The sequence below is a fragment of the Oncorhynchus clarkii genome, chromosome 28 (assembly GCF_045791955.1).
Source record: "Oncorhynchus clarkii lewisi isolate Uvic-CL-2024 chromosome 28, UVic_Ocla_1.0, whole genome shotgun sequence".
NCBI lineage: Eukaryota > Metazoa > Chordata > Actinopteri > Salmoniformes > Salmonidae > Oncorhynchus > Oncorhynchus clarkii.
Window position 1 is genome coordinate 24,163,542 of NC_092174.1, and position 13,331 is coordinate 24,176,872.

At 42.8% G+C, this 13,331-nt stretch overlaps 1 protein-coding gene across 3 annotated transcripts in view; it reads right to left on the reverse strand.

Annotated features, from left to right (window-relative positions):
• Positions 1-368: 368 nt before the first annotated feature.
• LOC139386687 (solute carrier family 12 member 7-like) overlaps positions 369-13,331 on the reverse strand; it is a 46,271-nt gene continuing 33,308 nt past the window's right edge. For 2 of the 3 annotated variants that reach the window (XM_071132501.1, XM_071132502.1), the window contains exons 15-26: positions 12,079-12,198; positions 10,509-10,613; positions 9,978-10,146; positions 8,843-9,038; positions 7,161-7,330; positions 6,878-7,009; positions 6,649-6,756; positions 6,184-6,312; positions 5,154-5,329; positions 4,783-4,797; positions 3,792-3,925; positions 369-3,530 (exon numbers count right to left, since the gene is read on the reverse strand). In XM_071132501.1, the coding sequence (XP_070988602.1) occupies positions 3,439-3,530; positions 3,792-3,925; positions 4,783-4,797; positions 5,154-5,329; positions 6,184-6,312; positions 6,649-6,756; positions 6,878-7,009; positions 7,161-7,330; positions 8,843-9,038; positions 9,978-10,146; positions 10,509-10,613; positions 12,079-12,198 (1,546 nt within the window). In that variant the 3' untranslated portion in view covers positions 369-3,438. The remainder of the gene's footprint in view (positions 3,531-3,791; positions 3,926-4,782; positions 4,798-5,153; positions 5,330-6,183; positions 6,313-6,648; positions 6,757-6,877; positions 7,010-7,160; positions 7,331-8,842; positions 9,039-9,977; positions 10,147-10,508; positions 10,614-12,078; positions 12,199-13,331) is intronic. The other variant, XM_071132503.1, reaches the window with a different exon arrangement.

Below are 13,331 nucleotides of genomic sequence, written 5' to 3' on the forward strand. Positions count from 1 at the left end.
TTCAAATGTATATCATGCTGTTTTTATGGTAGGCTATGATAGTGGATGTTGGATAAAAGTTCAAACTTTGAGTGCAGTACAGTTTTCCAGTCCCAATGTAATGAAAGCCTTTCAATTGCTACTGATAACTGACTGGCCCAGTTTAGTTCTCACTGTCACGAGTGCTAAACCTTTGCAAGTTATTGACAGTGGGAAGTTTTCACATGATTCTGATTGCCAACAAGACCTCTCCAGTAAAATGTTTTGAGCCATTTTTCTATTGTATGCAATGTCCTCTGAAACATAAAAACAAGAACTTGGTACAACTTCTATCAGGCCCCAGTTGTTATTCAGATTGTATTCACATTATTCACACAGTCTCTTAAATATGTAGGCTGTAGCTTGTTTATTCCTAAACAGTGGAATCACACGTTATGAAATGGCAAGGACAATTTTCTCAAACGCCAACAGTCAAGTTTCAGCAAATTCATACATTTTCTCAAACTCCAACAGTCAAGTGTTCTCAAACAGTCTATTTTCTCAATACAATTTACAAAAAAGGAAGAACAAAAAATCGAAAGAGTTACAGAAGATGAAAGGAAACAGTAAATATTATGCTGCCTTCCGATTGTTGATGTAGAGGGAAAACCATACTTACATTTCTCATTTTAGTTTTCAATAAACACTTACTATGGACGAGTAAATGAGTCTTAAGAGTTTACTTAGAGATATCAGATATTACATACTCTATACTATTATGATATGCTGTTAACTTTAAATTGAAATACATTAACTCAGTCATTCATTAATTCAAAATATCTTTGGCACATCTGAACCTATAGGGTTCGTATCAGTACATATCATATGAGGAGAATCAGCTGACATGTTTGTACTTTATCTCCCACTGTATTTCTATAAGGTGGATTACAGAATATAATAGGACAGCAATATATAATACCGTCAAATAAATCTATAGTTTAATACAAAATAGTGCAACACAATCTTTGCATTCATCTATCATCTGTCTTAAATGATGGATTTAGACACCATGTCATAGAGCAGGTCATAGTCGTATAGTTCTTGCATATTCAGCTGACACTTATTGTTAAAAACAACATCAGCTAAATCTTAGTGACAAATAACATACAGTATGTCTTGCATAATATCATATGGTGCAGACCGCAGACACATACAGGCTCCCTCAAAACACAGTATAACCTCACGAGATTGGATTCAAACAAACATATAGGTAGGTACTGTAGACAGCATAAGCATTGGTGGAGTGTACAATAATGTTGACCCCATAGTCCTATGTTTACCTGCAATACTCTATGGGGACATAAATAAACGTTTACAGTATCCCACAGGAAGCACATGAATTCACATCCAACATCTGTTGAAAGAGTGCAGACAGTCACTGTACATTAAATAAATCAATACAAGAAACATGAATGATCTCAATATCGACACACAATGGCTGCTTTCCTATTTAAGTGTACATGTACTGTTGGAATCTGACGTTTTGCTGCTACACAGTTGGTGAGCACAGTACACAGCAACACAGACAATTAAATAAGGTACTATGTTTCCTAATACACTGTGATATGTAAACAGCAGAAGTAGTCAGTCACCTGATTTAGTGAATTGAAAAAGGAATCAATAATGCATACAGTGCAGTAAGTCTAATGTTGCACTAGACAACACACACATGTCATGCTGTGCAGCAAAATGTGACATGACATGGATACTATGTCACTCAGTTATACACTATTCAGTATAACCCGATGTACTGTACAGTTCATTCCCCATATAACACCTAAATGATAGGCTTGCCTCCCAAATTGCACTCTATTTCATATATAGTGCCTTACTTTTGACCAGAGCTGATACAGATGTAGGATCTTCATTTGATGACTCTGTTGCAGGAGAACTTTCCTACAATGCAGGAAATGTAAAAGTGTATTTAAGGTTTAAAAAGGCTTCTAAAGTTTGTAATTTACACTTTGAAATTTCAGACCTGATTTTCCATTCTGAAAAATGTATCAACCCCTACAAAAATGTCCATTAATTATAAGCCACATAATAATTCACATTTCCTGTTGCTGCAGGACTATTTTCCTGCTGTAGCAAACTGGCTCAAATTAAGATCCCTCAACTGTAGGCTCTGGTCAAAAGTAGTGCACTAAATAGGGAATAGGGTGCCATTTGGGACGCACTCACAGACATTCGAGGATCAGAATGTACAGTTTGACTTCTGTTCTGCCTCATCTCTGACACAGAATCCAAACCATAAAGGCCCGTCATTTGATTAGATCAAATGAAGCCTGGTGATTATCTTAATGTACAGTATATTAAGTTTGGTCACCACAATGGACCACAAAAATCTCAAGAGCTTTGCTTTGGTGAGAACTGTTTCAAATACAAACCTGTTGTGTATAGCACATCCATATCTCCTGGCTATGGCTTTATTTTAAAGCTGTTTGATCAGGTATTTACACAGACATTCTATGGGAAAAAATGTAGTTACATAACAGTTACTTAATAATTACCTTAAATAGTACTGTAAAATAAAACATAACCAATCTAATTTAGTGTAACAAAACTACATATTTGTATTGTGGCCTACTGCAGTAGGCTGCCCAACCTGCTATTTAAACACCTGTCTACCATCTGAACTTACAAGCTACATCCCATATCAGCTAAAGGCTAGACCAGAGGTTCCCAAACCTTTTCATTCCAGCATTGGGGAACATCCTGCACGCGTGCCAAGTCTATTTCTATGGGCAAAAGCTAAAAACCATTAGCTGCCATGGGCTAGTTGATCTGGACATTTATGACAAGTTATAAATAGCTCTCTAAGGTATGCAATGACAAGAGGAAAAATACCCAATGCATTACTACCCAATGAAATTGCAATTTGGGCATTCTACTATTACAACTTTCAAGAGTAAATTGAAAGCCAGACAGAGTGGGGGGCTATGTCAACAGAGACATCCTCTGCTCATAGCTCAGGGCACTAATGCAGTGTAGTTTACTGCGCCCCCCTCCCCCGCTGACTCCTCGCTCGCATCACAATTTGGGAATCACTGGACTAGACCATACTGCATTAGTGCCCTGAGCTATGTCATCAGAGGACGTCTCTATCTAATCTAATATCATTACTCATGCAGTTTGTTCTACTGAAACAACTCCTATTCATAACGACTGACATGGAAAACCTGAAAAGAAATAAAAAGGGAGGATGATCCAGAGTGCCCTCTGATGTCCTCCACCAGTCAGCAGCGGTGTGTGCTCAGCCTGCTCTAAGAGTGGAGGTAGCCCCCTACTGTCCTCCCATACTGTAGGGGGCGCCCAGCTCCTCTCCTGGCACTGTGGCAGAGGCTGAGGCCCAGCCACTTGGCTGGCCGGCCACACCGGAGGCTCTGAGGCTGCACCATGCCCGCCCTGTGTCTGCTGGCGCTAAGAATAGATGGTGATCACCTCCCTGCCTCCGCCACGCACCAGCAGCACCCGGTCCAGCCCATCCATAAGAACCTCCAGGAACTCCATGTCTATAGGCCATGGGGTAAAGGAGAAACAACTGCAGTCTGGATATAAACATTGATGTGGAAGAGTACTAATGGCATCTATGGTACAGTCATTTGAAATGTCAAAAGTAAAAATAACAGCTGGAGATGCCCAAACTACTTTATGGTGTTCAAAACAGCATATAGCTTCCATCCATGTCGGTCGATATTACTGTAAGATGATACTGACTAAGTGGACACTCAGTTGTCCAGTTCAGAGTATACTAGTGGTTTAAAAAAGGATACAATTCTCATCTCCTCCCTTGGTTTTGGGCGGCCCAGGCATGTTCAGCAGCACCAGCTGAGCACCTTGGGACTTGTTGACCACAACCTCATTCAACTTGACTGCGGTGTGCATCCTCCGCACGTTAGACTGGTTCCTATGAGAGTACAGGTTGAACTCAGGAGGAACAATTCTTACATGTTTTCTACTTGGGCTGTGTCCCAAATGGCACCCTATTCATTTTACAATGCATTACTGTTGGCCAGAGCCGTATGAGCCCAATGGGCCCTGTCAAAAGTAGTGGACTATATAGGGAATTGGTTGCCATTAGAGACACAACCTTAGACTATGCCTTATATCCTACTACAGAATGCTATTATAAACATGATATCACACCTGTCATATGCATTCATTATAAGTGACCTGACGGCGTCATGGCTCATGACTCAAATTTAGTCACACGCTTACCAAGAATTGACAGTAAACCAATTAGCTACCCTAAGTCATTGTATATTGAAGGCCTCAATAGACATGCTACGGTATAGACATACCATATACTGTATTATATTGTTCTGACAGTGTTCATGACTGACCTTGTCAGGAGTTATGTCATGTTGATACTACAGAAGCATAGAGATCAGGTTCATGTCATGGTTACAGTAGCATTGTATCAGTAGGCTTAAAATAATCTAATTAAGGAATATTGTAGGTAGAGATAATTTCATGACAAAAGAACTTTGTCTTTAGTAATAATATCACGCCTTACTAACTGATACATCAAGGCAAATATGTTACATATAATATGCTCATGGTTATAGCAAACAGTCTCTGCAAGTTAGGCAAGGTCATGCATGCAGAGAGAACGTTATCCTTTCCATGCAGATCAACTGTGAGGAGGAGGAGAGAAGAAAGACTTCACACAACCCTCGCTTCTCCAATAAAAAAGGTCATGACATGGAAAGTTAGGATCACACACACCATCACACAGTTGAGACAAAGGGAAACTTGACTTACAGACTCTCCCACTCGCTAGAAGGAAGGAAACAAAACATATATATCGGTTAATCACATTCTTTCATATACAAATAGGGACAACTGGGCGTCAATGATGGATTACAGACTGATGCCAGGTTATTCACTATGTAACGTCCTAAGAACAAAGACTAGTTCAAGTAATGGTACATGACACACTCTCTAATTCAAATAACAGTAGCTATTGTCGCTATGATTCAGTATCTGTGCAGTAGACAGGTGCATCTATGGAATTCCCAGTACCAATACAAGACCAGTACAGAACAGCAAGGCTTGGCTAGACTGAGTAGTGTGAAAGGGATACTTCTGGTCCAACAGCATGCTGCAGTGTGAGCCTAGGGGGAGATACCTACGGTTTCATATTAAACAGGTCCTTCACGCCCACGTTGGGTTCGCTGCGGTTACGGTTCCTCTCGGTGATCAGCTTGTCTTTGGTCCAGGTCATGTGGACGCGGTGGTCGGGCGTGGCGGGAGCGTTGTCGTTGAGGTTGCCGTGCGACTTAGTGCCCAGTTTAGTGATCAGCTGAGCCTGGGGAATAACAACACTGGTTTTACTACAGACCCAGGCAGCACGCTAAACAAAGTGGTGCCTCCCATCAGACAGGATCAGCAGGCCGGCCCAACTGTAGAATGGAGATGATCCTTGTTTTGCATTACCGACAAGAATGATAATGTTACTCCTAACAAAAGATCCACATTGTATTAGGGATGATATTCTCATTACTTAATTGGTCTCCTCCACGGAAAAGTAATGAAATACATTTCAATGCCTCAACATGAAAATAACAAAGTGACATAAAAACAATGCATTACATAGGAACAAAATGAAGTGTACTACAGCAAACAATAATAAAAACATAATGCAAATAAATTGTAGTGAAGTTGAAAATGGTAAATACTGGAAAGATGAGAACTGGGACTACATTTCTAGTTGAAGGGTTGCGGTTGGCAGTTTTCTAAAACGCTCTAAGTTCTACGTTCTAAAAAGATCTAAGTCTAATAGCTGCTACAAAGCCGATAACTCTCAGGTAAGTTAATCGAGGAGTGTGGTGACAATGACGCGGAGAGGGCCACAGCAATAGACATCCTATAATTCAGTTCCAGTTAATTATTTTGCCACAGACATATTCACTCAGAGCAATGCTTCCCAGCACTGCTTCCAGAAACACATACAGCATTGGAGTACGCTGCTACTTGAACATATCTGTCATTCCTTAAGAGTTCCTCAAGAATTCACAAATCACAGCCATTTTTGGGGTATTTAATAGCTGTGGCTCTGTCCATGTCAGATACAGGTATGAGGACGGGCTAGAGGGTGGCGAAGGAGAGGGGAGGGAGAGGCTTATGGGATGTTTATGGGACATCACATGGCTGCTTGGCTACCTCCTCATCCATGTCCCTGGATATGGACAGGCTTGGGACCTGTAGTGTGTTTGGGGCCTTTAGTGTCTCCACCACTGATGACTTCTTCCTCTTGATGGAGATTCGTGACTCGTCTGTGATGCTCTGAATCTGAAGCCCAACCCAATGCGAGCCCAGAACATCCAACACAGCAGCAGGAAATCAGGACAGGCCAAAATGTCACAACAGTTGGCCAATATTACGAGCCCCACACGACAAGGAAGTAAATAACTACTGTAACAGGAAGGAACACAGATATAATCTGTCCCGTGCGTGAAGTGCAATCGCTGTCTTTGTTTTAAACACTTTGCATAGGCCTACAGTTAACATTGAAAGCAGTGATCATGTGTTTGCCTGTCAATATAAACAATGCTTTATTCACTATTGAACTACCTGGTTATTGTGACAGAGTTAAACAGAGCCAGACAGAGTAGAGCACCACGTTACCTCTCTCTCCCTCTCGTTCCTGGACAGCTGCATCTGTTTCAGCATCTGAGAGCGCTGCTCCATCACCAGGGTCTTCTCATAGGTGAAGGCTGCAATGTCACTATCGTGCTGAGGACAGAAATACAAAGCAATATGAAGAATTTGGCACAATATTTTGGACAAAACAATGACAAATGGTTTCTTATTGATCCTATTTAACACATATGATTGAGTGAGTGCAGCTACTTACCATCTCCACCACCTCCACTACAGCATTGAGACGAAGGTGGTAAAGGAACATCTGCAGGTCCTTCTTCATCTGAATACTGTTGTCATCCATCTGAGCCACGGTGAAGATACGCATCTTACACTTCCTCCACACCTGGCACGGAGAAGGAAATTGTTTAATGGCCCCCTGCAATTCACTTTGTGAACATCTGGCCTCCATTAGAAAGCAGTTTATTTTATAAATATATATATATTTTTTACAAAGCAACAGTACCCATGGGTATATGGTGCCCCTGTCACAGTACCTTGTGTTGGCGCAGTAAGAAAGGCAGCAGCATGAGAAGGCCTCCATCATGGACGATCCACCACACATCTATGGTGCCCTCCCCCAGACGGTCCTCAGAGCTGGGGAACTTGTCAATGTTCTTAGCAACCAGCAGGGCCTGATGGGCTGACGTTGTCTCTCTCACCGTCTCTGTGGGATAAGGACCCACATAACAAGAAACCCATATAATTAGGTCCCACAGTTTTGACAGACTCTGGTCAGGTCATTTGGTCAGGAAAAACACTTGACTCGACCATAAGACATTCACTTGCTTGACATTCTCGGAACCCAAAACCAAATCTCACTCAAGGTATAATATATGGCCAAAAGTATGTGGAGTTTTGTGGACACCTGCTCATCGAACATCTCATTCCAAAATCATAGGCATTAATATGGAGTTGGTTGCCACTTTGCTTCTATAACAACCTCCACTCTTCTGGAAAGGCTTTCCACTAGATTTTGGAACATTGCTGCGGGGACTTGCTTCCATTCAGCCACACGAGCATTAGTGAGGTCTGGCACTGATGTTGGACGATTAGGCCTGGCTCGCAGTCGGCGTTCCAATTCATCGCAAAGGTGTTTGATGGGGTTGAGGTCAGGACTCTGTGTAGGCCAGTTAAGTTCTTCCACACCAATCTCGACAAACCATTTCTGAATGGACCTCGCTTTGTGCACAGGGGCATTGTCATTCTGAAACAGGAAGGGGCCTTCCCCAAACTGTTGCCACAAAGTTGGAAGCACAGACTCATCTAGAATGTCAATGTATGCTGTAGCGTTGAGATATCAATTCAGTGGAAAAAAGTGGCCTGAACCATGAAAAACAGCCCCAGACCATTATTCCTCCTCAACCAAACTTTACAGTTGGCACTATGCATTCGGGCAGGTAGCGTTCTCCTGGCATCCTCCAAACCCAGATTCATCCGTCGGACTGCCAGATGGTGAAGCATGATTCATCACTCCAGAGAATGCGTTTCCACTGCTCCAGAGTATAACGGCGATGAGCTTTACACCCCTCCAGCCGACACTTGGCATTGCGCATGGTGATCTTAGGCTTGTGTGCGGCTGCTCGGCCATGAAAACCCATTTCATGAAGCTCCCGGCGAATAGTTCTTGTGATGATGTTGCTTCCAAAGGACAGTTTGGAACTCGGTAGTGAGTGTTGCAACCGAGGACAGATGATTGCTACGCGCTTCAGCAATCGGCGGTCCTGTTCTGTGAGCTTGTGTGGCCTACCACTTCGCGGCTGAGCCGTTGTTGCTCCTAGATGTTTCCACTTCACAAAAACAGCACTTACAGTTGACCGGGGAAGCTTTAGCAGGGCAGAAATTTGAAGAAGTGACTTGATGATGCAGCGTTGAAAGTCACTGAGCTCTTCAGTACGGGCCATTCTAATGCCAATGTTTGTCTATGAAAATGGCATTGCCGTGTGCTCGATTTTATACACCTGTTAGCAACGGTTGTGGCTGAAATAGCCGAATCCACTAATTTGAAGGGGTGTCCACATACTTATGGCCATGTTGTGTAACTAGCTAGGTTAATTTTTCAAATGTATGTGAATGTCTTCTGGAGAAACTACTTTAGTCAGAAATACTTGATGATGCTACTTAAAGATATTGTAGACTATTATAGTAAAGTATAGTAGAGTATGAAATTACTGCTGACCAATGAAGTTCTTCCAGGGGTAGGAGTCCTCAGCCTGTTTCCAGGCCCCTGGCCAGGCCATGAGGACGGCGTTGTGTTTCATGCCCCCCAGCCCTGCCGACTGGATCAGGTGGGAGAAACCATCCCTCAGGTTAGAGGACACCACCACGTGGCAGAAACCTTTGGTACGTTCTGCGTGCATGGCCGACTTGACGTTCTGCACCAAGTGAAGAGGAACAGCCAGGAGGAAAGAGAATGAAAGAGGAAAATGGATTAATGGAGGACAGAGTGAATATAAATAGTTTCCATGAATGCTATTTTTACACTTGCACGCCGCTCATAGTAGATTAAACATTTTGATGCAAGTATACTACAGAAATTATGCGGAAAGTATGAAGGAGGCTTTTTTGGAGTTGTAAGCTTTATGAATTCTTTCTAAACTTGGACATGAAGTCAAGAGTGAGTGACCAAAATCATGTTTTAACATGTGTGGCTAATAAATGGAAACATCTATATAGCTGACTACAGGAACTTCTACAGAGCCATTGGCGTTTGTCCTCGCATAGCGTTTTATTGACCTCTTTGTGCTTGAATTAGACCAGTCAGAATGTATCATTGACCATGGCTGGAGGGTAGCATGACAGAGCAAAAACGGAAAGGCAGCTTTCATCAGATTGTAATCTGGGATGAGGAAGAGGACAGAGTGAGGTAAACAGATATAATAATGTATTTCTCTTCACCAGTTTGATTGTAAATTAATATTGTAACTTACTGAGTATATTATTCATCTCTAACGGTTTGCCTCTATGATATTTTAGCACACCCATCTGACTTCCCAGCAGGTGGCAGAATTCCCTTTTTCTGGGATAATGAATTGAGAACTCCATAGCCCCCAATGTGGTGACCGCACAGGAGTAAGAATGTCAGAGTCAGGGATAATATTACTTACTCTTTACTATTTGAGTGGGTGGCTAAATTACACCTGCTTCCAGCGAGCACAAAACACTAGTAATGCAGTTCTATTTATCATATTGGACGGGTCTGAGAATCAGTAGCCAAGGGTGATTCTGTTCCAACTGCGGCTGTTCTGCACATCTTACCTTGTCTGAACACTGATTCTCTGCCACCCTGGTCATGTGATATTAGTGTCTCTCACCTGCTCTGCGCTCTTGGCCTCAGCCCCCAGGGTCATGTAGGTGCCCTCCAACACAGAGCTGACGATGGTCAGACCTTTCCCTGCCTTCAGCTGGGTGGTAAAGGACAGCAGACGAGGGTGTTTCACCCCCAAATCTGAATCCAGTTTCAGTAGCACCAGTAACTGAGGCCTGGGGGGAGAGATACAGTACAGTCAGTGTATGTTCAGATAAATAGACATCAAGGCAAGCCACTTAACTAGGTCATCAGGCAGGACTGCAAGACAACCAAATGTCAGTCATCATCCTTCGTTTTTTAGAGTGACAGCTCTACATTTCAAACCTAAAGTACAGAAACATTAGACCAAGGAAGGACATATCATTCATGTGCGCACATTATGGGTCTCAAACGTCAAATACATATTTAAAAAGTTAATGTACAATGTGTCTAAGTGGAAAAGTGGAAAATTACATAACTGAGTATGACTCTGGCCCTCAGGAGTCACCCTCTCACCCTCCTCACCCTACACTCTACACTGCTCTCAGCCTCTCACCTCCAGTTCTTAGTGTGTGGCTGCACTTCCTCCAGGCGGATCAGAGCGTAGCGGGCAGCGTTCAGGGAGAGACCTCTGATCCCGTCTCCCCACTCCTTCTCTGCCCTGAGAGGAAAGAGATCAGAGAGAGGGTTAAAAAAGGCAGGAGCACTACATAAAACCTGTTAGGATTACAGAAATCTCACACATTTAGATGTCACTGCCAATACACCAAACTGTAACCAAACTGTATAATTACAAAACACTGTCCAGAAAATGGGTTAAAGAAAGGCATGGACTCTAGAGATATAATACTGTGTTATATTTCATTCCGTGGGGACATCTCCCTGAGGAAACAACATCTCCACGCCGCTGATCCTCAACACTGGGGCTCCACAATGGTGCATTCTCAGCCCTCTCCCATACTTCCTGTTCACCCATGACTGCGTGGTCATGCACGCCTCCAACTCAATCATCAAGTTTTCTGACGACACTACAAAGGTAGGCTTGACTACCAACAACAACGAGACAGCCTACAGGGAGGGGTTGAGGTCCCTCAGAGTGTGGTGTCAGGAAAATAACCTCTCACTCAACGTCAACAAAATGAAGGAGATGATTGTGGACTTCAGGAAACAGCAGAGGGAGCACCCCCCTATCCACATCGACGGGACAGTAGTGGAGAAGGTGGAACATTTTAAGTTCCTCGGTGAACACATCACGGACAAACTGAAATGGTCCACCCACACTGACAGCGTGATGAAGAAAGCGCAACAGCACCTCTTCAACCTCAGGAGGCTGAAGAAATTTGGCTTGTCACCTAAAACCCTCACAAACTTTTACAGATGCACAATCGAGAGCATCCTGTCAGGCTGTATCACCGCCTGGTACGGCAACTGCACCGCCCTCAACCGCAAGGCTTTCCAGAGGGTAGTGCGGTCTGCACAAAGCTTCACCGGGGGCACACTGCCTGCCCTCCAGGACACCTACAGCACCCGATGTCACAGGAAGGCCAAAAAGATCATTAAGGACATCAACCACCTGAGCCACTGCCTGTTCACCCCGCTATCATCCAGAAGGCGAGGTCAGTACAGGCGCATCAAAGCTGGGACCGAAAGACTGAAAAACAGCTTCTATCATCAAACTGTTAAACAGCCATCACTAACATAGAGAGGCTGCCGCCAACACACAGACTCAAATCACTGGCCACTTTAATAAATGTATTTAATAAAGGTATCACTAGTCACTTTAAATAATGCCACTTTAATAATGTTTACATATCCTACATCACTAATCTCATATGTATATACTGTATTTTATACCATCTACTGCATCTTGCCTATGCCGCTCTGCCATCACGCATCCATATATTTATATGTACATTTCCTTACTCCATCCCCTTACATTACTTGTTAAATATTACAGCACTGTCGGAACTGGAAGCACAAGCATTTCTCTACACTCACATTAACATCTGCTAACCATGTGTGCATGACCAATAACATTTGATTTGATTTGAGTGGGGACATTACCAATGCAATTGCAGTAGTTGAATTAATGTTATTGAGCTGTTATTGGAAAACCAAAATCTTACCCTCTGTACTCAATGTACTTATAGATGCATCCAGCGATGGACATGGCTACCAGAGCGTAGTACCAGGAGGAGATGAACATGAGGGAGACACACAGGCTCATCCCCAGGAATGACAGCGTCCTGCAGGGACCAGAGAACAGGACAACAGTTTATTGAATGGGCTTATTGGTTGGATAGGAGTTACTACATCCTGATCTTGGGCACGTTTGAGCAGTGCAGGCTTTCGTTCTAGCCCAGCACTGACACACCTGATTTAACTTATCAAGTGTGTGATGATGTGGATTTATGCCCACTTGTCACGAACACGCACACTGTCTAATCGGCTCTATATCCAAATAGCACTTTCTATTTCCCATGTGCATTTTTGCCATTTATTTCAAGAAGCATTATACTCAACACTGCACATGACTATATAAGTGTTTAGCTCCTTTGTTAGCAATAAGCTACTGTTTAAGGTTAATTCCCAGTTCTGTAGTAAAATGTTTGTATGGAAAGGTATTTTTCGTATAATCGGTTCCAAACATAAATGTGGTGATTTACTTGTCTCTAGCCTACGAGAGTGGAACATTGTTTCAGTGCACAGAATCATTGCAACACTCACGAGTTAGAGACTCTGTTTCATTCTGTTAATGCTTTCCTTTGTTCATACTTCCCACGTTGTGTCGGAGCACAGTGAGTCATGTCTTGTCTGTGTCATTTGAGTTGTGCGCCTTTGCGCACCACTATACTGTACTGAGTTGCGGTCATTCGCAGGTTCTATTCATGTAAGAATTCATGATTAATGTTTAACGTGTGCCCAATTTAAAGTGCACATGGAAGTGGTCACATCTGTTTTAGACAGAATGTATGCATTTAGGTAATTATGAGGAAGCCAGTTACATTTGTATACCAATTATGTGGTTACTTGTCATTGGACATGGGTATGTACCAGAGAGGGGCTTAGAGGGTATAAGCGCCTGTTTTGGGTTTCTAGGTAGATTGGGTTTGTTGATCGAGGGGAGGCTGCTTGAGCCATGTACACATGTAAGAGCTATGGAAGCTACAGAGTGAGCCTGTTTTAGGCTTAGTGCAGTTCGGTATTTTGTGTGAGAAGTAAATTCATTGTCTACCCATTTGTCTTGTAAATATTTATCGCAGGCTATCACTGCTATCACTAAGAAATATGGACACCTTTGCACCAGAACCTTCTGCCTCCTTCTGAATATCTGCTCTTAAGACAGCATATGTACATGACCTATTTCACAAAGTGCTTC